This window comes from Silurus meridionalis, chromosome 8, assembly GCF_014805685.1.
Source record: "Silurus meridionalis isolate SWU-2019-XX chromosome 8, ASM1480568v1, whole genome shotgun sequence".
NCBI lineage: Eukaryota > Metazoa > Chordata > Actinopteri > Siluriformes > Siluridae > Silurus > Silurus meridionalis.
Window position 1 is genome coordinate 17,508,605 of NC_060891.1, and position 27,808 is coordinate 17,536,412.

At 37.6% G+C, this 27,808-nt stretch overlaps 2 protein-coding genes across 5 annotated transcripts in view; one reads left to right on the plus strand and one right to left on the minus strand.

The window, feature by feature from the left end:
- runx2a (RUNX family transcription factor 2a) overlaps positions 1-3,741 on the minus strand; it is a 39,686-nt gene extending 35,945 nt beyond the window's left edge. The window contains exons 1-2 of the mRNA XM_046855440.1: positions 3,723-3,741; positions 3,379-3,507 (exon numbers count right to left, since the gene is read on the minus strand). Of these exons, the coding sequence (XP_046711396.1) occupies positions 3,379-3,436 (58 nt within the window). The 5' untranslated portion in view covers positions 3,437-3,507; positions 3,723-3,741. The remainder of the gene's footprint in view (positions 1-3,378; positions 3,508-3,722) is intronic.
- supt3h (SPT3 homolog, SAGA and STAGA complex component) overlaps positions 1-27,808 on the plus strand; it is an 85,349-nt gene that overhangs the window by 14,356 nt on the left and 43,185 nt on the right. The gene's annotated exons all lie outside the window — the stretch shown is intronic.

Sequence of the window (27,808 nt, forward strand, 5' to 3'; positions counted from 1 at the left end):
TAAGACTCCTGAAGTCTCTCAAATCAAACCCTACTCAGTTTTTTTGGACTGTTTGTTCAGTGAAGAATCAAAAATAATATTTATTTTTACATTATGATTTGCGCCGAGATCATTTTCTCCGCAGATGGAAAACATTAAGTTTGTGAATGAAAACGTTTCTGAATGAAGACATGCTTTTAAACATTTTTTTTTTACACTCCAGCTCTGATGTGATGTCTCTATGATTCATTTTGCAGATGGCTATCGTGCCATATGGCTTCAACAGCAATTAGTTAATGGAAGAAATTTGCCTAAGCTGCATGCGCTCTTAACTCTAAGCTGCTTCTTCTAAAACGCATTTCCATCAACATCCTGTTAGGAGATCTTCTCTCAGCGCAGTCTTGCTGTCCGTGTACTTATTACACATCTCTGCGTCAGAGCGAGCGAGCTTTGTGGCTTTGTGGCCATTTGGATGGTTTGTTGACTGGGTTCCTATGTAACAGAAGGGTTTTTTGTGTGTGTGTGTGTGTGTGTGTGTGTTATGGGACTATTTATTGTTTCCCGGTTTTAGTGTTGTGTTTGGTAGAACCCGAGTCTATGGTTAAGTGTTTGATTATTTTCTCAGAAGCTCTTAGAAGATCTCAATGCCTCTTTTTGACAGGCGAGGAGAAGGAGGACAGACCCACTCAGCAGTGTGTTCTATCCACAGAAGAAATGTTTAGCACTATGAGCTTAGGATATTCATTACAAATGAGATGAGAGTTTTTTTGTTTGGTGTTTATTGATAAAAGTATTAAAGATGATGGTTTAATTGTTAAGGTCAGGTGTGTAAAGATGTACATATTGAGAATGATTACAGTAAAAAAGGGTGTCTATTGTTTTAGAGAATGAGAAGATTCTGACTTTATAATAATGCTGATGGTCAGAAAGGAAATCAATTGACCCAAACCACCAGATCCAAACAAAAGCTTTCGGTTTTCTTATAGGATTAATGTTTTTTTTTTTTAATGGTCGTTTGTCAGTTCTAATTGTTTGCATTTTTAAACTGAGCCTTTTTTTTTTTTTGGATAAGACGATCCATCTTTCTGCATCGCCTTCATGTCTTACTGGCAAGTCGTGGCACTTTGAAGTCATCTGGCTGTGTATCAGGCTAAAAAAGGTTCCTTATCCAACACTGTCCATATCACATTACTTCCCAGTCCTTTGAAGAGCTCGCTCATTTTTCTTAGAGCCTTCCTATTTGCCATGTGGTTTGTGAGCCATCAAGCTACTTTTGTTGTTGTTGGTTTCTTTTTTTTTAAGGCACTCAGACTTGAACTCTGTCTTCCACTTCTCCTTCGTTTGACTGAAATTGTCTGACTGACATGTCTCAATGATTACACATGTTGGACCTCTTTATTTGGGGAAAATCCACATGCTCTGACTGCATGCTCCATTCTCTCAATTTATTTCGCTGCAGTTCTAAAAGTATAAAAACATTTCAAACCTTCCATAACAATATCAACTGTATTTAGAGATTTCACTGACTCACTGTGCGCTCTGAAGTAACTGGTACATGATGAGGTATTTGTCCTGACCATGTGAAATTAAACTTGTTGATACACAGTGAAGCCGAGTAAACACACACGCGGCGTTCGACACGTATGATTGAGGTTTTGGGCGAAACGTCAGCGAGCAGATGTAACACACTTCGAAATAATAGTGTGTTAAAGACCCTTAATTAGTCCCGGGACATTGCTTCAACCTAGTAGTCGCAATAAACTCGGATGAGACAGAATTTAGTAATTTTAGTGCTGAAGAATTGTATGCATTGTGACTTGTGAAGCTCAGTTTCACTTATTTTTAACAACCACCACTTTCTCTTGGACAGTCCTTAAATATTGTTTCTCAGTGCAAAGTTGTTAATTAATTAACATCATTAACCTTTGCTGCTCAGCCCTCAGGACTACCATGCTCAGAGTGGTGTAACCCAATTGTAATTGATTAGTAATGCCTGAAGATTTTAGCACAACCTGCTTGGATCATGTGAGGACAGAGCTTGCCTTCTAAAAGAGCTTGCCTTCTTATTGGAAAGGGGAATTATATCAGTTAAAGTCGTTATCCTATTATATAATAAATATTTTTAATTACCATCTATGATAAACTAGCAAATGGACAACACTGACTGAAATGATGTACGTACTGAAAAAGTATCATACACATACATTATATGCATACAACCATCAAACAAATTCAACGCCAGCTTTCGCAGCACGTCTCGTGTTTTGGAGACACAACGTTTATTGCGTCTCTGTACGCAGACAGTGACGACAATCCCACCGTGCGTCTCAGAGTCAGTGTTCCTGCTGGAGAAGCCTATCATTTTCCAATTATGAGAAACCTTCTGCTAAAAATGCTGTAAGTACACAGTTTCATTCTGAATTTTATCATTGTTATAATTGACTTTAATATATATACCGAATTTTTTGTAATTTTTTTATAACCTTCCTGGGTATGAAACGTCACCTTATTTGCTTCATTTAGTTTGTTTGACATTTTGCCTAAATTAGTATATTTTAAAATGTTGTGGTATTCAAATGCGCTTTGCATACGCTTTGTTTTTGCGTGTGGATTTTCATCCGTCACCTTCACGTGTTAATGCCGTCCGGTCTTTCTGGCCTCTTTAAATAAATAAAAAAAACGTCTACAGAAGCTTTATATATATATATATATATATATATATATATATATATATATATATATATATATATATATATATATATATATATATATATATATACACACACACACACGTTTCTCTAGTCTTTTAACAAAAAGCCCTATTTAAAGGCAGTTTTTATTTCTGAAGTCAGCTTCCTGTTCGTGTTTAAAGTCCTGACTACGCTCCTGAGAGGTGAAGGAAACAAAAATGTTTTGTAGGACCCTATAGAAATTCATTCCTACGCACTTTGCTATCTGAAAAGCGTTTCGGGGTCCAAATCAAAGTTTCAGCCTGTGTAAAGACCAAAACACACGTGTGTACGACACGCTTCTGTAGTCCCAAACCGATCCTTCCACATCTTGTTTTAATGCCGGCCTGTCAATTGAAACGGAGTCGCTGTTTATGTCCTAAGGTTTTTCTTTTCCCCCCTCTCAGTCATCATTCCACAAATATAGATTTAAGTTCCACAAACATGTCAGCTTTTTAGCATGCTCACAAAAGTAAACACTGCACCTATTTGCTGCCATAAAGTGGCTTCTCCTGCGCCTACGCCTCATCTGGTCAAGTGTGTGTGTGTTTGTGCGTGACTGCCATTGACCCGGAGCCGGTGCATTTTGCTCGAGGTGGCTTTCCGAATGACCCCACGCCTGAACCACGGCACGCTCGGATGAAAATAATTTTTTTTGCACAGCACTCACCCCAGAAGAAGTTTTGCTGACACGGAGGGACCGAGCTGAAAAGGCTGTTAGATGCCATCGCCACACTTGGATATATCCTCGCCAGATAACGTCTCCTTTCGAGGGCGCCGTGACCCTTGACGTGCTAAACTGAGAGCACAAACCATATCAGGGTGTATGAGGAAAAATCTAAAGCGTTCAGCAAGCCATACATGTCATTAATGAAGCGGTCAGTACACTGCACACTTTTTTGTGTATTGCCACATGTGAGAGAGAGAGAGAGAGAGAGAGTATAAAGCGCACACAGCACAAATGTTGGATGGAGCAGAATGAAGCCGATACGAGTGTGGTTAGAGCGTACTTACTGACTTGTCGGGTCTCTGAGAGTGGGGTTGACCCACGCCGATTAACCATTTACGCCCCAGTGGCTCCCTGCACTCGTCCTGGGCAAAGCGCTCGCACCGCACTTGTGGTTCTGTGGTTGTTTGTGAGGGGAATGAAACATTCTCACCATCCAAAAAACGTGTATGCTTTCAAACACACTTTTTCCCCCTCCTTGTGGGCTGTTACTGGAGAGGCTGGGTCATGTGTTTTGTGACATCAGAGCACAAAAGTAGAGTAGAGACAGCCTCTATCGTCCTCCTTTCACTCGTGCTGTCTGTCCCCCCCCACCCCCTCGTCCCGTCAGCAGCTTAACATTTCCTCCACACATCCACAGGGAAGAATGAGCTCCGGCTCTGAGAGGAAGGGACACGAGCGCTTGCCTTTTCAACAGTGCTTCATCTCATTTGCAGCACTGAACACATGGAGAGTTTCTTTTTTTTTTTTTTTTCTCTCGCTCCCTCTCGCTCTTTCTCTCTCTCCCTCATTTAGCTAAAGTTTACAGAATCCTGATGCACTCTGATGATGATTAACAGTAAATTAAATCAGCAAGCTGCTCCTTTGATTCTAATTGCAGCTCAGACTTGTGACTGATACTCCTTAATCACTGAATCACTTTATATTTATTTGTATTCATCTTGTCTGGATTGCTTCAGTAGGCTTCAAATAAGTGTGTGTGTGTGTGTGTGTGTGTGTGTGTGTGTGTGTGTGTGCGTGCGCGCACAGGAGAGAGGAGAAAGAGAGAGAGGAGAGAGTGTGTACTGCCTAATTGACCCTATGCGCACTGGCAGCGTTGAGATCGGTGTAGGTTCAGTGTTGAATCACGTCTGTCTCTCCTGCCGCGCTCTCCACACTGGGAATTAGCGGCAGTGATTCATCAGTGTGTCTCACACACCTCACAGGCTGGAGCTTTGGCAACCGGCTCATAGCTTCCTCCACAGTCTTTAGCTCAGGTGAAAAATGTGCTGTAGTAACTCATGTCCATGCTTTATTTTCGGGGTCAGGGTCATGCTGGGTGCCTGTCGTGAATGTGTTTAATTAATCAGTCAGAGCGGATTTATGATTTGTTGTGAGGAAAGCAGACTTGGTTGCTATTTCTTGAATAAGCACAGTGAGACGGATATTTTTGTCAACTGTGTGTGTGTGTGTGTGTGTGTGTGTGTGTGTGTGTGTGTATATATATATGTGTGTGTGTGTGTGTGTGTGTGTGTGTGTGTGTGTGTGTGTGTGTGTGTGTATATGTATGTATATATGTAGCATTTGTATGCAATGTGAATGCACAGTTGATGATTAAGGAATATAATATAGTATTGGCTGTTAGCACCTAAGTCAACAGCAATCCACACACACAGCTGGATGACTATGCAAAAAAACATCATATAGCAAGAAAAAGTTCTACCACAATTCATGTCAGGTCTATAATGCACCATGAGAGAATAAATTAATTTTATCTATATTTTTTTATCTGCCAGCAATTACCTACAAACACAGATTAGATAGATGCCTACCAAATTTGCTGCTCATGCTAAATAAACAATTAAAGAGGCATGATGATGCCTGTGATATCTCAGAGTTAATTAAGATCATTTTTACTGCCCACTGCAAAAACACAAAATGTAAAGTGAAATAAATCTTGAATATCGTCAGAGCTACCCATCATCTCCTGTTATAAGATTACAGCTATCTATTATTTCTTCTTATATTATTACAATTAACTATATCTAAAATGACAGAAAAATATTTCAAGACTTTTCCTAATATTCTTATTTTTATTAATATTCTTATTAATATACTTGTCCTATTGGCAGATCATTCTGCACATTTTGAGCATTGATTTCTGTAGATTCTGCCAATAAAATGGAGGAAATTGAATTAATTTCCCAAGTTTGAATTAATGTCCCAAAACATCTTTATCTACTTATATTGGGTTAATTATAATCTTGTAATAAAAATACTAGATAATGTAAGTATTCTCCCAATGTTGCATTGCTAAATATTTATATATTATTTATTATATTATATCATATTGTCCAGCTTTTTGTGTAGGTATATAGATTGTAGTATATATACATTGGTGTGCAGCAGCAGGGTTACATTTCTATAGGTTTTATATGCATATATGTCTTATATTTTAGCAATTTACTTAATTTTCAGTGTAAATTGATAAAAAAATTGCCTAGTATGCAAAGGTTCTAAAGAGACAGGAAGTCTCTGACAGAAGCCCCTCATCAGCTGTGTAAGCAGAGTGCTCTACTTTTCTGAACCAAACGTTTCGTATTAGAACATTCTGCTTTCCCCCTTTTCTTTCGTCCGTAGTCGCTAAGATTCCGTTACTGTGAGCTTGTGAATATAAAAATATATAAAAAAAAATCTCATCTCTTATTGCTCTACAGGATGTGGCCAGGCTATAACAGGAAACGCTTCAGCCACAACTGCCTCTTAAGGCTCCGAGGTGATGTGAAGTGATATTCCTTCAGCAGCGCATTAAGCATCCATCACATTCAGCGCCGTGCTATTGTACTTTCCTTCTTTGTGTAAATCACATATATTTTATATATATATATATATATATATATATATATATATATATATATGTGAGTGTACATCCATATATACATAACCCGCATCAGACCTCACTGCCATGCCAGATTCCAGGCACCTCATCATTTATTTAATGATATTTCACATGTATCATTTTCTACTTCGCATGTGTCTGTGCTGCAGTCAGGGTGTCGGTTCTGTTTTAGGTGAGCCGCGGTGGTCCCCGTGCAGGCGCGCCGTTTCCGTGGCCAGTGTGTAAGGAGAAACCGGAATGTGCGGTGCCCGTTGCAGGCCGGGTTTTAGCTTGGCGAGCGTCACCATGGACCACACAGGCATAAACAGGGCTTTAGATGGTAGAACATTATTCCTGGCTTGTGCAAAAAACCCGCACTAATGCCTCTAGGAGACATTAGTCTCCCACTAGGTGATCTGAAAGATTACACAAATGAGCAGCGTTGTTGGATTTGGATTTGACGCTGCGGCAGTGTTGGGGGGTCAAAAAGCGTTCCGATGACCACACAAAGATCACTTTACTTTGTCGAAGATGAACTGGCACCAGCATGGAATAAATTCAATTTTTTCTTTATAGGCCTCTTTCTGATGTGTGTTTTGATTAATTCGGTTTCATTATGGTATTTTTTTATTGTTAAATGTATAACCCAATGTGATGTTTTTTACATTGCAATGATAAGTTCATTCATCTTAATAATCTTTTGCAACTCTATATGCTTATACTTTTACACCTTTTTAATAGGCTGAAATGTTTATATATATATATATATATATATATATATATATATATATATATATATATATATATATATATATATATATATATATATATATATATATAATCTTTGTTGTTGTTAAAGATGCTGAAAAACGTTCTCAACAAACAAAAAGTCAAACCCAGAAATAAGTTCCGTTGGATCCAAATCTGTGAAATCTAAATTAGCATGCAAAATGAGTGTTTATTAGGCAAACACAAGTTTATTTACTTACAAAACATGTTGTTGTGAGGTAGGTGGCTGAAAATTAAGAATTACTGTGAGTCTACTGTGTTCATTTCTGGTGTAATCAGGGGTTTTATCCAATACAAACACCACTGCCTACACTCAAGCTTAAAAATACAACAAGTCCTATAAATTCATGCCATGTGTCTGATGGTTGTGTTTAGACCTTATGTGAATCAGATTTTCAGAGCTGCCTCTTTTGTCTGATTTTTCTTTTTGCATTTAGTTTAGGATTTTGAAGAAAAAAGACCATCAAATTCACATATCACTATACCCAGCTAATGATGCGTAAATATTGTATATTTGGAAATGTTTTCAGGTACAGGCTTAAATTAAATATTAAAGGAAGTCATGTCAGTCATGTGAAGAAACACACACACACACACACACACACACACACACACACACACACACACACACACTGCTACCTCTAAGAGCTTGGTCATACTTGGCAGATTTTGTCAACTCCAGTGGCTTTTCTTGCGGCAAGGGCACTTCTTCAGAACGGCAATTAAGGAGAAGAGCCTGTCATTTTTGACAATTATCACAAGTCCAGTTGCCTAGCAAAACTGGCGCTCACGCACAGTGACGCTCACAGTGATGTCAGCTCGAGCGCAAGATCTTACAATGTCGTGTTACGTCGAGGCAGAGGTTATCCACGGGCCTCTTTAACACACCACCAGCATTAACGCAAAATGTCCTAAATGCAGAGATCATGGCGTAGATTACCACCTGTCTGTACGAAATATGTTTTGTAATATATCAGTAAACCCATGTTTGTTTGATTTTTTTATTTGCCCGTGTAGGACTTTTTTTGTCTGTGTAAAAAAGTAGGTACATTTGTCTGGGTAGCAAGAGCGTGCACAAGTCCTGGAGCTTATTAACATGACAGGAGAGAACCTTGTTGCCTGCTTACACATGCAAAAAACCATCATGCTGCATTTCATCAATATTCCTTTATACAATTTTCTGCTGTATATGTTAATTCATCAATCCCTTGAGGTTTTTTTCCACCTTTCCTTTAGTCACAAAGAGATCTTTTAGTGTTCAGTCACAAAACTCCTCCTTCCTCATACGAGGAGCTGTGGGCAATATTAGCTGAAAAAGCGTTTACGGATCACACTCTACTGAAAATGGCAATAATGCAATTTGGAACGCATTACTTCTAGGATACTTGTAGACGATTCAGGAGGCAGGATTTTCTTTTTTCTTTTCTTTGTTTTTAATTTATGAGTTATATAATCTACATGAAGCTTTGATGATTTATTCAACACATTCACACACTTTGTTTCTGCCACATAAATTTCTAAATATAATTCTCTTTAAGGTTATATTAAAAATAACTACAACAAACAAATCAAACCATTCACTGTGTGTTCTGCATTTCCCTTTTCCGGCTAATTACGTCAAATGAGTTTGTTCAAAATATCCGATGCGCAGCGGAGCGACGCTTCTGTCGCATTCTCTAGCGCGTAGCATAAATTTTAGTGTAATGAACAACATCAGGATTCTCCGGTAATCAAAACGCAGGGATTTAAATTATATTACTGCGAGTGAAGGCGATACGTCGCTCTTTACTCGTGTTTCTTTCTGTTGCGAGTTTCCAAAGAATGTCTGGGCGTCTTGCGCTTTCCCTCAGACTCGAGCCTGCGCTTATTTTCTCGACTTACATTTGTTAGAATTTGTACTGAGGAGGAAAAATTCTGGCTTTTTTCTGGCGTCACAAATGCATTGTGTTGTTTTCTGGCTTGTGGTCTTGTATTACCAAAAAGGGAACTTCCATTTACAGCAATTCTGTAATGAACTGAAATAAACGACTCTTTCAAAAATTTTTAGTAATGGTTTATTTTTACCTCAAGTATACAAAAGGCTTCAGCTTCTCTCTCTCTCGCTCTCTCTCTATCTCTCGTATGTTTCTGTTTCTCCATTTTCTAGCCCTGTTTTAGTAATTACCATGGAAACAAACACATGTTTAGCGCAAATAAAACCTGCTTTTTGATGTCTAATTGCTGGCTTTTCCACGCCTCAGCTTTGGTAACGGATTTAAGAAGGATGAAAGGAAATGGAAGAGGACATTGTAATTAATTTAGTCATGACTTTTTACCCTCCCTTTCAGGAAATCCTTTGTGACATGTATTCACAATAGTCTTAACGTGAATCGTATGTTTACTTACAAATAAAAGTCACATGCAGGTTTCCTAAGTTAAAAAAAATTCGAAACAGGGACGCAAGTAAAATAATATATATTCCATGGTTTATTTATTTTTTTTATACACTGTATTATGGCCCTGAGTGTTTGTATTTCTTTGAGGCCTTATTGCCTCCAGAGACGAGGTACCGGGGCAGATTGTGTGTATGGATATTTACTATGATGTGAAGTGTATCGCTATCACTGCATCGCTTTGAAACGTTCTGATACTCGATATTTAGGAGCTGTTCTTTATAAAGCCACTGACATTATGGTGTGTTTAGTCATGTGAAATCTTTTGGATGTTGCTTAGCTTTTGGTGTGTGTGTCTCTGTGTGTGTCTCTGTGTGTGTGCGTGCACACTTAACAGAAAGCCCATGAGCTCACAGGGGCTCTGCTCTATTTGCCATGTCTTTAAACCAGTGGCTTTAGCTAATATGGTGCAGAGGCCTGTGTTAACATGTGGTAGCGTTCAGAGGGAGCACACTTCAGTGTAATTCAGGTCCGTCTTCTTCCTAACTGCAGGATCTGGGAGCACTTCGAGGTTTTGGCAGCTTTTCCTCTAGTTTTCAGAAGCTACATTTCTGGCAGCTCATCTCGAATGTATGATGTAAAAAACGTGCACGAATGAGTAACAGAGCGGCCTTCTAAAAGAAATACGAGCTACGTAATCCGCAGGTATAGCAGTCCACAAGTTACCAATATTTATAATTGATAAAATATTGAATGATTTAGATTTACTTATAAAAAATTTAGCATAACTCTTTCTGAATTCTTTGTGGAAAAATACAATCATTCAAATTTATTTATGGGGAAAATAAAAAATCCAGAAAACCAAACAGTCCCTTATAAAAACTTTTCATAAACGGTTTCACTTTTTACAATTTTTTATAAAAGAAAAGAATAGCTAAATACCTGTATAAAATCTTTCACAATATAATAACAGATTTATTTATAGAGAAAATCCAGAAAAAATCCTTATAAACCCTATTTATTAAATATAATAATTTAGAATTTTGTATGAAAACATACAAAAAGAAAATCTACAAAAACCAAACCCTGCTAAAAATCCTTTATTAAATATAAGAATTTAGATTTCTTTATGGGTGAAAAAATCTACTAAACAAAATAATTTTTTATGAAACTCCTATATAAAAATATAATAAATTAATTTTATTTAAAAAAACACACCAAACATACATTTACAGGAAGTATAAAGTATTTACTTTTTATATTTTTGATTTATTTCTATAATAAATGCTCATTAGTTATATAGGTTTAATAAAGGTAAGTAAGTCATAAAGAAAAGCTACGCAACACCCGAGCTATATTTCTGTGTGAAGTTCGGGATTTACCTTTGCGAGGCATTGTTTTTTGCATATTCTGAGTGGTTAGCAGTATTCAAATAAGAGGTGCAACTGGTCACCTTTCACAGCAAAATTTAATTTGGATTATATTCAAACTCCCATTCAAAATCTATGTAACTTGACGCCAATGTAAACTACACAGGAGACAGGCGTTAAATGGCACTTTGAGAGCTGCTCTGTCACGGCGTACATAAATAATGGCACATGGAAATAGAAGAATCTGTTTGCCAATTGTACAGAGTACACAGAGTAGTTTGACTTTGCAAATTAGCTACATGCAGCGACATAACTAATGCACACATGCATCCTGTCATGTAACACATAATCAATCAAAAATGAAGAGTCTGCTGAACAAATACAGAGTCTAAAGCTGTACAGGTGGAGCTGTTTGGAAGTGAATACTTGTCGGATTGGAAGCTTTCTTCTACTTATAAACCTCCTTTAAATCCCTTAAACCATCGTCCTTAAATCTCTTGCACTGCCAAACAAAAGTGGTCTTAGCATGTAAAAAAAAAAAAAACTAACTTAAATACAGTCCAAATTGATGTATTCTTTTCTTATTTTAAGAAATCTTTACTCTTTTTACTAATTTCAAGGTTGTAGTTTTCTTATTCTACTGATAGAATTAGAATTTAGCTTCTTTTAGGAAATAAGTGATTTGTCAATTGAAAAAGAATATATAGGAAGAGGTTGAATAATCTTATAACAGGAAATACACTATATGGACAATAGATTGTGGACACCTGACCATACAATTCGTTTGTGCTTTTTGAACATCCCATTTCATATTTAGATCCTAATCTGCTTTTATAATAACCACCACTCTTCTGGGTAGATGTTTCAGTAGTTTCATGTGTTTGGTGGTGCTTATATACCCACAAGGGCATTAGTAATGCCAGATACTAGTGTAAGATTCCAATTTATCCCAAACATGTTAAATAGTGTTAAGGTCAGAGCTCTACAGCAGGCCACTTAAGATCTCCCAATCCAACCCTGGTACACCTTGTCTTTACAGAGCTTGCTTTGTGTATAGGAGCATTGTCATGCTGGAACAGGTTTGTCACACCTTGGGGAATAACCACTTATGGCTGGAACAAATCTGATGACCCAATACTTTTGCAGATCTAGTGTACTAGATACATTTGACTACATTTAAGATATTTTCACTTGTGTTTCTATACACAAGTTTGTGTATAATGTGTGGCAAAGTTTTCTTTTTGCTTGAATTCAAAATTTAAAAAAGATATTAATAGTTTTATTTTTTCAGTTGGAGAAAACGAAGACGGTTTCGTACGTTTGTTTCTTTTTATTATTGCTTGAAATTATATACAGGGTTATAGTAGTTTTAAACAAGCCATGCTGAAACCATTATAAACCTGTATATATATAATTTCATCATTTCACAAGCAGATTTGGTCTGCATTTTATTTTTTTTGGCCATCAAGAATTGATGATTAAAAAAATGTTTAACAATTTTCAGTTAATGTTTCCCACACAATTATTTTGTGTTATGTGCAGTATTTATTCTATGATACAGGAGTGGATAAATGATTGATTTAGCCCACCAGGGTAGTATATACTCTAGTTTGTTGCATAGTCCCGTGTTTTAGGTGTCTGGAATCCTAATTCATTCGCATAAAAAAGTGGTAGCTGAGGTAACATGATAATGTATGATACACAAGATTTGTTTATCATAATTGATTATGACTGTGAGTAGTTTTTAATACTTTTTAATTATTAAAATATGTACATTATTTTTTAATGGACAAATGTACTGGTCAGCTCCATGAAGATATGATGCACATGTGTTTGAGTAGAACATCTTGTGTGTGGTGCTATAGAGCTCTGATCTCAGTCCTACTTAACTCTTTCAGGATGAATTTTATCGCTGACTGCCTTCACACCCTACATCAGTACCTGATTTTAATAAACAACCTTGTTGCTGAATGAGCAAAAATACACTCCAAAATCTAGTGGAACATTTTCTCAGAATAGTGGATATTATTATAACAGCAAATGGGGACTCAATGTGGATTGGGATATTCAAAAGCTGTCCACAAGTTTTTGTCCATAGTGCATTTATATAAATATATAGTTGTGTGTGTGTGTGTGTGTGTGTGTGTGTGTGTGTGTGTGTGTGTGTGTATATATATATATATATATATATATATATATGAGAGAGAGAGAGAGAGTTTTTATTTTTTTTAAAAGAGAATATTGTGTTTAATGTGCTAGAAAACAATAGGGGGCTGCAAACTTTTGCAACTGTCTACAAATAAATCTTATAGTAGGCAAGTATTAGAAAATGAAATCATTTACCCTGTGATATAACAGTGTTTTAGTGTAACCTTGATTTTACTGGCGTTTATATTGCCAGACCTGTGCGGCCTTCACCAGCAGACTGCAATCTGGAATCCGTCTTAAAGTAAAAGGAAGTGAGGAAATGTTCCCCTGACGCATTGTACACAGTGTGTGCCCAAATGTCACTCACGCAGTGATGGACTGATCGTACTGCTATGCACTGTCAGTCAGTCAGTTAGTTTTATCCCACGTGTGATGGCAAGCCAGATTCCACACCAAGTGACTTCACTGTGAACTCGATCATTTGAAACACATACACGCACGAATGTCTATTTTATCTTGCGTTATCTGCAGTAATGGTTCAGGCTGTGTGCAGGATAACCCCAAAGATATCAACATGTCAGTATTTGTCAAAGCTCGCACCATTATGAACTGAGTTTTGTATGCTTTGTATGGGGAAGCATATTTATTTTCACGATGCTGTGATAATAACTGTCGTAGAATATAAAAGCCTTGATCATGTCCTCTGAGTCCGAGACACAGAAGCCCGAGTGAAGAGCCGGAGCTCGAGCCTCACATGATTACTCCAAGTTAGAATTTCAAAGGAGGAGTAATGTATACAGCTCCTAATGAATTGAGTCTGGTAATATTTATCCCCATGTCTGCAGCAGCGACTACACGAAGCATGTGGTCAAAAGGATCCCGGCTCTTTAGTGAACTCTACTGGGTTTAATCTCTGGAACAGTGTCTCCTCATTAGTGGCTTTGGTGCCATTTAACATTTTAACACCGCTATATAAGTATAGGGGGAAAACTAGAGACGAGTTTAGAGTTTAGTTCTTGTGTAGAAATAAAGATTTATCCTTTTTATTCCTGCGAGATTTTATTTCAGCCTGCTCAGCTATTGTATTCCTAACAAAATTATTTTTGTATTTTAATATACTGAATGCAAAAATATACTGAAATGCAGAGATGGCCAAACGATATCTTAATGTGCGAGTAGAATCAAATAAAATCAAACTGGGTACACTATATGTACAAATGTTTGTGGACACCTGACCAATAGATTCATATGTCCTTTTTTTTTTTTTTTTTAAATCCCATTTTACAATTAGTCCCCATTTACTATTATAATAACCTCCACTATTTTAGGAAGTTGCTCCACTAGATTTTGGCGTGTGCTTGTGGAGATTTGTGCTCAATCAACCACAACGGCATTAGACAAAGTCAGAAAATAATGAAGGGTGAGGAGGCCTGGGGTGCACTCAGCGTTCTATTTCATCCCAAAGGTGTTTAATAGGGTTGAGGTCAGAGCTCTATAGCAGGCCACACAAGTAAACCATATCTTAATGGAGCTCTCTTTGTGCTCAGGGGCATTGTAATGCTGAAACAGGTTTGGGTCTCCTAGTTTAATTGAAGGGAAAATTAAATGCTACGATATCCAAAGATATTTTATACAATTGTGTACCTCTAACTTTGTGGTAACAGTTTGGGCATGAACCATATAAGACTGGAAAAGTCTTTTATCCATATAGTGTAGCAACTTATATCTTTAATAGTTTCCTTCCTTTATATCCTTTCTTTAAGTATATTTAAAGGGTATTTGTGAACTACAAATGCTTAACAAGGAGTAGACTTGTTAGTGCAGGATCCATTTATGGTAATGTGATTGCCTTCATGTTTTTCTTGCTTTTAAACAAATTTTCCTATTAAGTTTTTATTACATTTTTACGAATGAATTTAACCCAATCAATTTCAAATCTGAAGTTGTAATGTATTGAGCAAGTGAGTAGTCTTTAACCGTCTACATGTAACATTTAGAACATTGGAGATGATGTGGGTATGATTGATCATGGTGAGATGGTAATGACAGTCTGGCTGTGCTGCTGAATGACCTCACCACACACTCACCAGTGCCTTTTAACACCAGTCCCTCATGTTTTTCTGGAAGTGACTATTATTTTCTTTGGCAAACCAAACTGGACATTTTCATTAATAAACAAGTAAATAATTTATCACTTTTCCCTCCCTCTTATTTTTGGGTTTGTGTAACATTTAGTCCGCTCGTACATCAAGTCTGAAGTTGATAGGACACAAGGAAACATCGTGCTCTCACGGCTGGGAAAACTGTAGGAATTTGCAGGAGATGATTTCTCAGAACGGTCACAAATGTTTAGAGTTAGGATGATGTGTGGTTTAAGTGTTTGTAGTTTTTTTCCCTCTCTCAGTAAAATGCTTATGGATTTTGATTGGGATCTGTTCAGAAGAAAAGCAGCTTACGAGAATCGTGGACAATTCTTCCCCCTAAGTGTTCTTCATAAACCGTGTTTCTATGGCTATTAGCCGCTGCACACATGTTTCTAGAGACTTTCTGATGACAAGCCCCTCTTTGGAGCGCTGCCGCTGAGGCCCTCGGCTGATGAAAAGGAGCAATATAATCATAAGCCCCTTAAGACATGGGCTAATTGCAGTAATAATGCTGAGGCTGGGGCTGGGGGAACAGAGAGTCGTCCTCCATGCTGAAAGAAGGCACGTTTCCCTGGCCGCCTCTGTGGCCCTGTGGTTTCCTGTCATCTTTTCAAGTAAATCTCCTCTCAAACCAGCCCCCCCTACTCCCCCCTCCCCTCCCTATGGTCACTGAGCTGTCAGATTATCCCCAAAGCACGCTTCTACCATCAGCCATTTCTTTCTGCTCCTGCCCTTGTGGTTTCTGCCTTCAGAGTGCTGCATGATTATAAAGGTCAGTATTAAATGGAAATCTTGCAGGTTTGCTTTTAAGACCTTTGGTCCCTGGCAAATTATCAGTCAAAACCATAGCACCTTTTCCCACTTAAACTGGTGATCCAATGTGTTTTAGGTCATAGCTTTCTAGGAACTAGAGACATGCACTAAAAAGTAGCTGTGTGTGTGTGAGGGTGGGTGGGCTAAGAGGCTGTGTCTCCTACACTAAAAAATACACAACTGCACTATTAAATTAGGAAAAAGGCAACATTTATTAAGCTGGTTTACGCAACTAAATTCACTTATGACCTAAATGAATCAAAGTAATCAGTTTTCTGAAGTTATTTCAGTAAGGCAGAGGAAACAGAGTTTACATTCAGGAAATGTGGATCATGTTCTGAATATTCTCACATATGTCTCCCTTTGCTTCCATTTGTATTTCATTTGTATTCGAAGAATTGTTTTCATACGCAAAATGTCAAATACAAGAACAAAATCCCAACACTGTGATTTGTGTATTTGCGATTTGTGTATGTGGGAGTAGTGAGACTTTTTATGGCAATTCCCGAAGGGATTTACAAAGATGTAAGCCATTACATTTACATTTATTTATTTGGCAGACAATCTTATCCAGAGGGTTTGCACTTGGAGAATACAGTCTAATATTTACTTTTAGCACTGAATAGCCATAGGCTCCTAAAAAAACGAGTTCCCAAAAGGTTCTTTGGATAGTTAATGGTCCTTAGAGTCACAGTTAATCTTTTTTAATAAACAAAAATGTTTTAAAATTACAAGCATTCTTTAGATAAAAGGATTCTCACATTTATAAGGAGATAACACTGTTTTTAATGGAAAAAACAGACATTGTTGAAGATTTGCTAGAAAGCAGTCCTACTCTTTGAAATGACTTCCTTTAAGAGTTTCTTCTCGGATCCATAAAGATCTTCTTTTGTAAAAAATGTTGTTTGTGATAAAGAAGCACACACTTTTGCACACATGAAACTGGTTCCTAATGAGTTCATTAGATTCATAAAGAGGTTCTACTTAAAAAAATAAAAAAATAAAAAATTCTTGTGAAAATATCCGGGGTTTTTTTTCCCTCTTTTTTTTAGTTTGTTTATAGTTAATTTTTAGTTTAATTCTTATAAACTACTTCCTCATGGGTTCTAATGTGGATCTTCTGGAAACCACAGATTTCCATTTAAAAGCTATACACTCAAAATAGTTCCTTAGTGATTCTTTAAGTAGTTAAGGGTCTGTAATATTCGTAAAGACATTCTCAAAGCTATATCATCTTAAAAATAGCTTTCTTTTTAGGAGAGATGCAGGATCAAATAAAACCTGCTTGCAGGAGAATGTCTTGCAGTTCACATAATCCTCACACCAAACCTTAATATCTTAACACTATTGACAAAAGAAAAGTCAGCTAAACTGCAATTTTTGGTTTAATTGGTTTAATACTGAATAGTACACCATAAATTGCAGTAAATAAGCATCAGTATATTTTAGCAAAAGTACAGGTTTTTAAGATTGAGTTTTACTGCATTACAATGCAATTTTTGTTGTTTGGTTTATTAAACAGTTTAAACGTATTTAGCTTATCATCTTTTATTTAAAACAATGAAAAAATCTGAGTGGGATTACCTTTGGATTTTGATTGGTCAACTGTTGACACGCAAAAATTATGAGGCGAATGTGTTTGATATTTACATTTGCCGTATTCTGAACTTTTTGCTATTTCTCAAAACCGGGAAACAACTGAATGTTGTTGCTAAGGCCTAGAAAATAAATGTCAACCAGCTGTGCTATAGTATTTTTAGATTTGCTTTTAGGCACCGCAAGATGCTTATTTTGTTTGAGCGCCACGTTAGATGTCAGACACTGTGTTTCACAGTGTGTCCCCCGTGTTCCGGTTCTGCACTGCATAATTGTAGGTTACTATTCATATCTAATCTGAAGGAACAGGCTTTAAAAAACATGCAGCAATAGAGCCGTTACTCTTTTTTTTTTTTTTATTTATTTATTTTTTTTTTTTTTTTTATCGTGTGCACTGAGAGTAAGTTGTATTATAAGAAAACAGAGCACAGCTGTCTTGTGTGGCCCTAGCGTGCTTTTTTTTCTTTCCTTTGTTGTTTTTTTGTTGTTTTTTTTTTGAGTCTCATAAATGACTGTGACTCTGTCATAACCACTCAGTTCAAAAGAAAATTCCCGTGCAACACTCAGAGTGACTCGTCTCTCCTCGTTTTCTAATTTGGATAATGATTCAGCTTCCTGGCTGCCTGATGCCTGTCCCAGTCAGTTTAATATGAGATGGGAAGGGTTTGGGGGAGCCTTCAGGACGTTTCGGGTGTCGCACCGAGGGCAGCCCAGGCGAGGATGTGATTGGAGCAAACGTTTTTCGGGGAACGCTGCTTGCGCTTCTCACATATGGAAGCACTCTGCAGGCTGAGAGGATAAAGACTGGCAGTCTTAGACAGAAGCTTCTTAAACAGGCCTCGGCCAGAGTTGGGAGATTTGGGATCAGCTTTCTGCTGTTGTCATGTTGCACGGGCTGCAATATATAATTAGCGGAGGGGAAAAAAATATTTGCAGAACACAGTGTGCCTCATCTATTTTTTTTTCCTTCAGGGTTGGCATTACAATGCTATTTGATTTGTTTGGAGGGGGGGCGGGGAGCCCTGACACTAGTAAATGCTGGGTCCTTATTTTATTCAGAGCAGAATGTGTTTCATTGGCTTTTCATCTCATAGGATCTGCATTTGCATTGAATGCTGTTGGGGACAGCAGAGTGTACATAACCTGAAAGAATCTGACGTTATCCCAACATCCCTCATATTGTGCTGCCCTGACTCCCATTTTTTTGTTAGGTAAAATGCTGTACTCAAATGAAATGGGGTGGGAGCCTAATGGTCTATGGGATCAGAAAGGCACCCAACCCGACGCAAGGCCTCAGCAGGTGCTTGAGCATTTGTCCCTCAGGATGTGGCTTTCTCTTGGGCCAATTGTTCTAAACAAGAGAAACAGGTCGCCCATGAAAAAGGAAACAACGCTTGTCGCATGCGTTCAGTATTTGAGGTTGAAAAATGCCATAAAGGTCAGCTTGCTCCTAATAGAATTGGTTTCTGGTTTTTGTCTCTCATAGTATTTAAAAAACAAATTAATAATGCTTTGCTATTAAATAATTTGCATTTCTGGGAAAACTGTGGCTTTCTTTTCAGGGCATCAGAGTTCACTATTAGGTCCATTTTGTTTATGCTTGTTTATATTATAAATAATTTTCTTTATTTTCTTGTTTTTTTTACCGCACCATTAACAGAGCAGCCTGGCAGTGCTACAGTGACTGTTGTTCAGTGTCTACTTTACCAGATGGCCAGAGCGAGTTTCTTTTCTCTAAGGGTGTGGTTGCATAATTGTGATTTTAATTCACTTGTTAAATGCTTAATGACCAATATGATTGTGGAAGAGCTTTCAGTGTCGCTCTAGCTGTGGACATTTTGCATGTGAAATTGTTTTTATGAACCCCCTTAGTGCACGTTTCTATAGCTCACTCATTTATCTAGCACTTTCTTGAGATTTACAAGGACAATTGCACAAAACCAGACTCCATAACAGGAAAAATGTAGTTAAACTAAAAAAAAAAAGAAAAAAAAAATCCCCATGAACAGGGCGGTTAAACCAGACTCTCGAAATATACCATCGACAGAAGCTGTGGTCGAGTTTAAATGCTGTTTTTGCGTTTTTCTTCAGACTAGCAATACCAACCATATCCTGTTATTGCAGTAATGGCATTTTTATTGGAGTGTGACTGATAGGAGTGAAATGTAGATTTCCTTTTTCCTGACCCTGATTTAAATGTATGTCACCCAAGGAACATGATTAGGCTTGATCCTGAGCCATGGACAGTGTGTGTCACCTTATTAGTGGTATTGAATAGTGAGGCGGTGGTCGTGAGGGTGTTGCTTGCGCCCTAATCTTGCTATTTGCTGTGGTCTTGTGTTGGTCTATGGTTTTGGAACTTGTGGTGCTTGGTTTTTTTGAACAGGCCTGCGCACTAAATGCTTCATTGCCTTTTCTTGTAACTTTCAGCACGCAAAACATGCATGAAATTTGAGCAAAACACAAAATAAATGTTGATTTACGGCCTATAAATTCAGCACTCTATGCAGAGCGAAGATAAAACACCCAGCACAGATTACTAGAATGGACAATCTTTTTAACAAAACATTTACATATTGCTCAAAGCTGAAAGCTAAATATCATCTTGGTTTTCTAGATCAGAATATAGAAATGCAAGATGCTTCAACACAAGTAAGGTATTGATATTTATACTGATACTTTTGTCAAAAAAGATGCTAGTGGAATACAAAAAAAGAAATCTGCTGATCTAAACAAGAAATTGATTATCCTAGGATCATTATTATTGTCAATATTTGTCTTCTCACAACTTGTGAGGAGTTCCTGTGTACAGTATTTTCTTATGCATGTTTTTCTTCTCGGCTTTCAAGTTTCATTCCAATATCCTGCTTGATTGACAAAATTGCATTTGCCCTAGGTGTAAATAAGTGTGTGCCCTCCCCAGAATAAGGTGGTTTGTGATGATTAAAGAATGACATTGAGTTGAGAGTGTACATGGCATACACAAAGTGCCTGAGAGAAAGATTGCAGGATGAACAACCATTCTTGAATATTCCTTGATGCCCGAACCCTCCAAGCAATCAGAAGACACCTCTCTGGCACTTAGATGGGTTTGGTTTTTGTATCCTGAGATGTATTGCAAAGTGTTTAAGTGTAATTGCAGGTTTTAAGTTGGACTGATGTTTATTAACCGCCCCCTTCACAGACTTTCAATGGAGAAATATACCACTCTACTCCAAAACATTGAGTCAGGTGTATTTAGACCAAATAGACTCTTTCAGGTCTTAAGTGTTGTTCCAGCTATTACCAATTTAATAATCTAGACACTAGTTTCTACTGTAAAGCAAACATACTGTACTGTACAGCTCAGACCAGTCTTTTGCAGCTTCAGTGTTGATGGACTGAGCCAGGATGTTATAGGATTTAACTAATCTTTTGCAAATAAAAAGAGGACGACGGGAAAATAACCGGACACCCTCTCAGGTTTAACTCTAATGCGTTTTTAACACAGCAAAAGCCTCTTTATCTCTCTACAAACACAAGACGCTTTAATATGATTAGGAGAGAGGGAGAAAGCACACGTCAGTAATAGCTATTTATCTTCATTATGTGGTGTTGAGCGAGCCGCTGATCTGCAGGTAGCATGTGTTCATGATCAGTCTGTCCTCCAGGGCTTTGCCAGGCAGGACAGTGGGGGTGACATGTTGTCCAGCACCCAGGTCCAGCTGCTTCTCCGTGTTTTTTTTTTTTCAACTCCATATGGGAGTGTCCTGATTTCAAAAGGGTTAATTACATAATCTGTTTTTCCTTTGTTTTGGTTTTTGTACAGTTGGTTTGAATTTTTTCCCCCTATTTTTCTGGTGTGCTGCTGTTTCAGCCCCATTAAAAGTCACATGCTAAACTACTAATGGCATGCTGTTTTAAATTATTCATGATTTAGTAAATATAAAAAGAAAACTAAGCAATTATGTTTTTTGCTTAGAAGTATTTGTGCTTTGTTGAAAAGTTTTAATGATCCATAAAGAAATTAATCAGCAAGGAATTAAACATGACAAGGTGAGCTTTAAAGGAAAAATAATAAATGAGTTGATTTAAATTTTTTTATTTTTTGTACAATGGAACATCCTTGAGTGTTTCATTTTTCTTATAACATAGCACGCTTCTCTTATTTCACAAGAAATGCACATTTAGATTGAATTAAAACATTATTTTTCATTGTTTTTAGGCATTAAAGGCTACATTTTTACTATGCAGCCAAGGATTTGATACCTGACCATGACATCTGTACAGTTCTTCCTCTGTTGCTACAAAGTTGGAAGCATGCATTTGTATAGAATGCCTTCATATGTGGTGGCATTAAAATTTACTGATTTACTGGCTGTAACGGGCCCAAAAATATCCCAGTTTGACAATATTCCTGTGTGCAAAACAAACTTCATTGTTCTATTGCTGCGGAACTTTATTGGCTTGCAATTAGCACTGATCTTAACCCCACTCGTCATCTTCGAGTTGAACTGAGAAACTTCCAGGTCTTTTCAACCAGCATCAATGTCTGGGCAGGTGTCCAGATACCCCCCCAAACACATAAGCGCACACACACACACACACACACACACACACACACACACACACACACACACACACATTTCTTGATAATAATGAAAATGATAATAATAAATACAGCCTGACATGTTACAGTAACACCACAAAACGTCTGTCTTTAGAGTTTGCTATTTTTGGGATCTTTTTCCTAAATTAAATCAACATCTTCCTGCAAAGAAAAAAAAGATCTATATTAACCATTAACCATTTTCATGAAAAATTCTTTTATACACAATACAATCTGATTTTGATTACGTGGCATGTCCAGCTCCCCATGTAAAAGAGCCCCCGCTTAAGTTGAGTTGTAACTGAAGAAACACTAACATTACATCCAGAACATTAACATACATCTGTCCTGTTCAGTTATTAAGAAATATATGTAATCAACACGGTCTGACCTATCAGATTCATAAATTCAAACCTCCTGTAGTATAAACAGTGAATATTTCGATGTGATTCTGTGTCGAAGCGTAATGTGTGTCGTTAATATTCCGAGCTCTGAATACTGTACCGCTCTCACCTCCGCTGTGTTTGAGCAGACAAAGTCAAATAAGCGGAGTGTAATAAGTGCTGAAGGTCTCCGTATCGCCTGCCAGTGCATCGAACAAAATAACAAACTCTGCCTTCAGTTATGACGGGAGCTGCTACAGCTGTTTATTTTCCTGGACAGCCTCTGCCTATAACATTACGGATTTAAATCCTAAATGCATACCTCGAGGCGCTGGCACCAATTTTTTTTTCTTGCTCTCTATCTCTTTAAAAAAAAATTTCATAAATGTTCTAGAATTGCTTCAGCTTCATGATGACAATAAGTTGACTATAAAATACTTTGTGTGTTATAAATAACATATATATAAATAACACATATATAATTGTATATAATAGAACTAAAGAGACAAACAATTACCTATGTGTAACTAGGACTAAATTGTAGTTTTCAAAAATTTAAGTTTAACGCATTCAGTTTTCACCATCATGGCCCATGATTTATTTTGTGATGTTTAAATTTGTATACACTGTAAATAAAGACGGCTTCAAAAAAAAACGACAATGTAACTGTTTAGGATTCTTTATTTTAATAATGAGGATTTTTTTTTTTTTTTTTTTTTAACCTCTGTAGCAATCTAGTTACCTGTTGCCTTTATTACTAGCACATAAGCTTCTTCTGAAGATTCATATTTTCATAACAGAGTTTCCTCTTACACCCATGTGGATCTCTTGTTTTTTTTTTTTTCTTTTTTTCTCTGAAAGCTCATTTCCCCATATCAGGACCCAAGTGTGTTTTCCAGACTGGAGAAACCAGCTTCAACTGTCCCAAAATAGTGCAAGTCCAGCCCAGTCGAACCCCACCCTATGGCTATAAACGCCTCTGAGCCTGGAAAACTCCACAGCTGCTTCTCACACACACACACACACACACACACACACACACACACACACCGTAAATCCACTCATAAATGGAAAAATCCTGCAGAAAGTGTTAACAACTACTCCAACACTGAATTGTAAAATAATTGATATCGTATTCGTATCTACATGATGCGCAGGTCTTCATTTCTACAGATTAAAATGAGTTGCATTGATTTATTAACAGTAAAAAAATTATGAATATAATAAGCAGCTTGAGTATCAGCTGTCATTATTGGGAAAAACAACACAACCAAAAAAATTCCACTAACAACCTGGGAAAAGAAAAAAATGTTCCGGGAAGGCTGATGTTTGACTCCAAGGTTGTGATGTCAGAAGCCTGTCATTATGTCTCTCTCTCTCTCTCTCTCTCTCTCTCTCTCTCACTCTCTCTCTTTCTCTCTCTCACTTTCAAGCCCGTGTGCCAACACAAGACTGCTCACCGACCTGCGACAGTGTCTGTAAAACAAACACAGCTTACCTTACCCGGGTTTATTTTGGGCTTAAAACTGCCTCGTTCCTGTGCTCGCTGATGGATACAGGATAATGACTGATACGCTGCTGCTTTTATCTAACTAAGCAAGTTTGTAGTTTCACATGCACTATTTATTTTTTCCTTAAAATAAAAAATATATTCTTTAAACTCTGCCCACATGAATGATTCATAGGTGACAACGTCACCGTTAAACCTCACACGTTTTAGGCTTTTTTTTTCTTGAACAAAACAAGTATTGCCCTGCTCCTCTGGTTATGCGACTAATTAAATTATGGAGCAGAGTCTGCTGAACCAATTGAATCATAATTCCTTCTGGTTAACCCTAAAACCATAATCCTGAGGACTCTGAGCTTTTTAAAATTAAGAATAATTAAGCTGCAAAGTTAAACTCCCGGAGTCTTTAATTAACCAGTTCCACAAAATAAATGGGTGTATTAACAAAAACCTCATTTCTAGTGGTGCAGATGAACATTTCAGATGCATCATGGCCATCTATCTGTGTGTGTGTGCGCATGTGTGAGTTTTCTGACTAGAACATGCTAGTAAATGGAAATGCCATTCTCTTGTATTATGTTATATATGCTGATCAGGCACAACATTATGACATTATACCATTATGTGCGGTGAAATGAATAGCATTTATTATCTCCATCATGGCACCTGTTAGTGGGTGGGATATATTGGGCAGCAAGTGAGCATTTTGTCTGCGAAGTTGATGTATTAGAAGCATAAATAATGGGCAAGAGTAAGTATTTGAGTAAGTTTGACAAGGGCTAAATTGTGATGACTAAACGACTGAGTCAGAGCATCTCCAAAACTGCAGCTCTTGTGGGCTGTTCCCGGTCTGCAGTGGTCAGTATCTATCAATAGTTGTCCAAGGAATGAACAGTGGTGAACCGGAGACAGGGTCATGGGCGGCCGAGGATCATTGATGCACGTATGGAGCGAAGGCTGGCCCGTGTGATTCGCAGTTAATGCTGGCTCTGACAGAAAGGTGTCATAATACACAGTGCCTCACAGTTTGGGCCTGCTTAGCCACAGACCAGTCAGTTTTAGGCAGGTGGTCATAATGTTATGCCTGATCAGTGTATATTCTATAAATAATCTATATGTACACAGTATGGACAACTGATCATAACATGCTTCACTAGGTTTTGCTCATTCAGGCACTAGCATGTTAAAACCAGGTATGTAGGGTGAGGAGGTCTGGGCTGCAGTCAGTGTTCCAGTTCATCCAAAAGGTGTCCAATAGGGTTGAGGTCAGAGCTCTGTAGCAGCGCTGATAGTGTGGGGGAGAACCACATATGGCTGGAAAACTCAGGTCGTTCCAATATTTTTTTCCTCTCTATTTAGTGTATAACTTGGTGTTTTTCTAAGCTTTGTTTTTGGGTTGCAGAAGATTAAAGCCAGGATAAATCTTTCCCACTGGTTCCCCAAAAAACTTGTTTGCAGTTTAAACTAACATTAGCGCAGACCTTTGAATGTATTTGGATTGATTGTTTTCTGCTATCAGAAACCTTAGATGACTGTGTTTACCCTGTTTCTAAGGCGGATGGTGACATGCAGGAAGGCAAAAGGAGGCTGTTGCTGCACCACAAGCTCATAAACATCAGCGTCCACTGTGCTGCACTCACTTTGAACACAAAGCCCGGACCCAAACATCCAGCCCTTTTTAGCAGACTAGCCGCGTTCTCTCTCAAGCTTTTGTTTAGCATCGTTTGTGCAGACCGATTCGTGCTGCCCAGTCGATGTAAACACACAGGGGGCCACAGGCCAAACCAATGATCCTGTCGAGCTCAGATCAACATGCAAGGGATTATGAACGTCTGCACTACACTCATGTATGTCTACTACTGTGACAGGAAGAGGAAAAACAGCATGTCAGACTTGCTGCATGTTCACAATTATGAGCCTGTTTGTTACTCTTCCGAGTTCTTTTTCCTACTTGCCTTTATCCACTCTGCTTTTTGTGTGACATTGTATTTAAAAAAAAAAAAAAAAAAAAAAAAGATATTTTATTTCCGAGTCGCAATGTTGAGGCAACGTTTATTTAAAGCACATTTTTTTCTTTTCCGAATTCAGTCTGCAAACTTCCTATATGGCGACTGTTGTCTCGCTGGTTTCCTGAGCAAAACTAAACTGCTTTGTGACTAAACAAATGGAATAAATTACACAACTGGAGTAAATTACTGATTTTTTTTTTTTTCTGGAAGCCATTTGAATTCAAATGTATTTATGTGAAGCAGAGAAATGAAACGGGGGTTTGTAATAAAAGTTAATTGACAGCGTTATGGTTGGGATATTCAATATCCAGATGTATTTTTTTTTCAAGAGGGTAGGTGTGTTCTTTGAATTGTCTTTGAACCATAAAAGAAATAAAAAAAAATGAGTTGGTGGTCTTCAACAAAGTTTCTTGTGTTGCCAAAAAAGTAGCTGCATGTTTATAGGACCAATCAGTTACAACTGTTGTTATTGTACAGCTTCACAAAATAAGGGATTTGAATATTTGCACATGTAGATTGAGGGATAATTACTAATATGAGGATATAGTTTTGGAAGCAAGTGATGTCTGTGCGGGAGCATTGGATTCGTCAGCATTTTAGTTATTCGAGTCCATTAGTGAATTTATTCTCCTGGTTGAAATATTGGGTTTCTCATGGTAGTCTCTTAGAACTGCAGCGAGTCTGTGGCTGTTTAGCGGTTTGCACTTTCATCGGACGAAACCGCTGTGTCGATATTAAGCGCACTGAATGTGGGAAACGTTGGCAGCAACGATGTGGGAAACTCGCGAATAAAGGGGTGTAGAATTTGTAAACAGGGTACGCCGAGTAGCTTTAGTGACGTGGTATGAACATAGCCGCCTAGCCTAGCCGCTAATTGACGTGACGTTGCTTTTCATTAATGGCACGTGACTCGAGCATAACTGGTGCTGTAACAGCTCTTAGCTCTTGACCTCACGTTAAAAAATTTGCTGACATTTAATTTTTTGGAACAGGATGTCATGTAATAGCGAGAATAATCTTTAGATCTTTCTTCAAAGTCATACCCGCTGTAGCGCTTTAACAACGCTGGAGCCTAATTGCTACTGAAAACCGGATCCTAATGGCTCCTGACAGGCATGAAGGTGCCGTTGTAATGAAAACAACTTCGCTGACAGCACTTCCATCCCACCTCCTAAATGGTTGTGAGAGATTTTCAGGTGCATTTGTTAGTATTCACTGCCTTGTAGATGTTTAACACACTCATCAGCTTGTTATCAAGCTCTTCATAATATGGGTTAGGCATTTAGTGTTCGGGTAAAAAAAACAATTCAGGAATTAGCCACGTCAACACCTGGAACTTAAGTTTGATGTAGGTTTGTATAGGGTTGCAAAATTCTAGGTGTTTCTAAGAAAACTTTGGAACATGGGAATTAACAGGAATATATGGGAATTAAAGTAAATTAGCAAACTTGCAGGTTAGCCTGTATCCGCCTGTAGCCTGTATCAGAGATGTAGTTGAAAAAAAATCATAATCCTGGTTAAAACATCCAGATTTCAGCACACTTACTGCAGGGCCATTGAGGCCATACCTCCTACATGCACTGTGCATTCCTCCATAACAGATCATTTCTTGAATTCTGCACGCAACATAAGATCAAGAAACGTCCATCTTGGCGAGTTTTCATGTACGCTACTTATATAGTACATAAATTAATATTTACAACTTCCTTATGCTGTGTGTAAGCTATTGTGCAACAAAATTATACAATTAAATCAGTTGAAAATATCATATTTTAAAATATGTATTATTTTGCATGT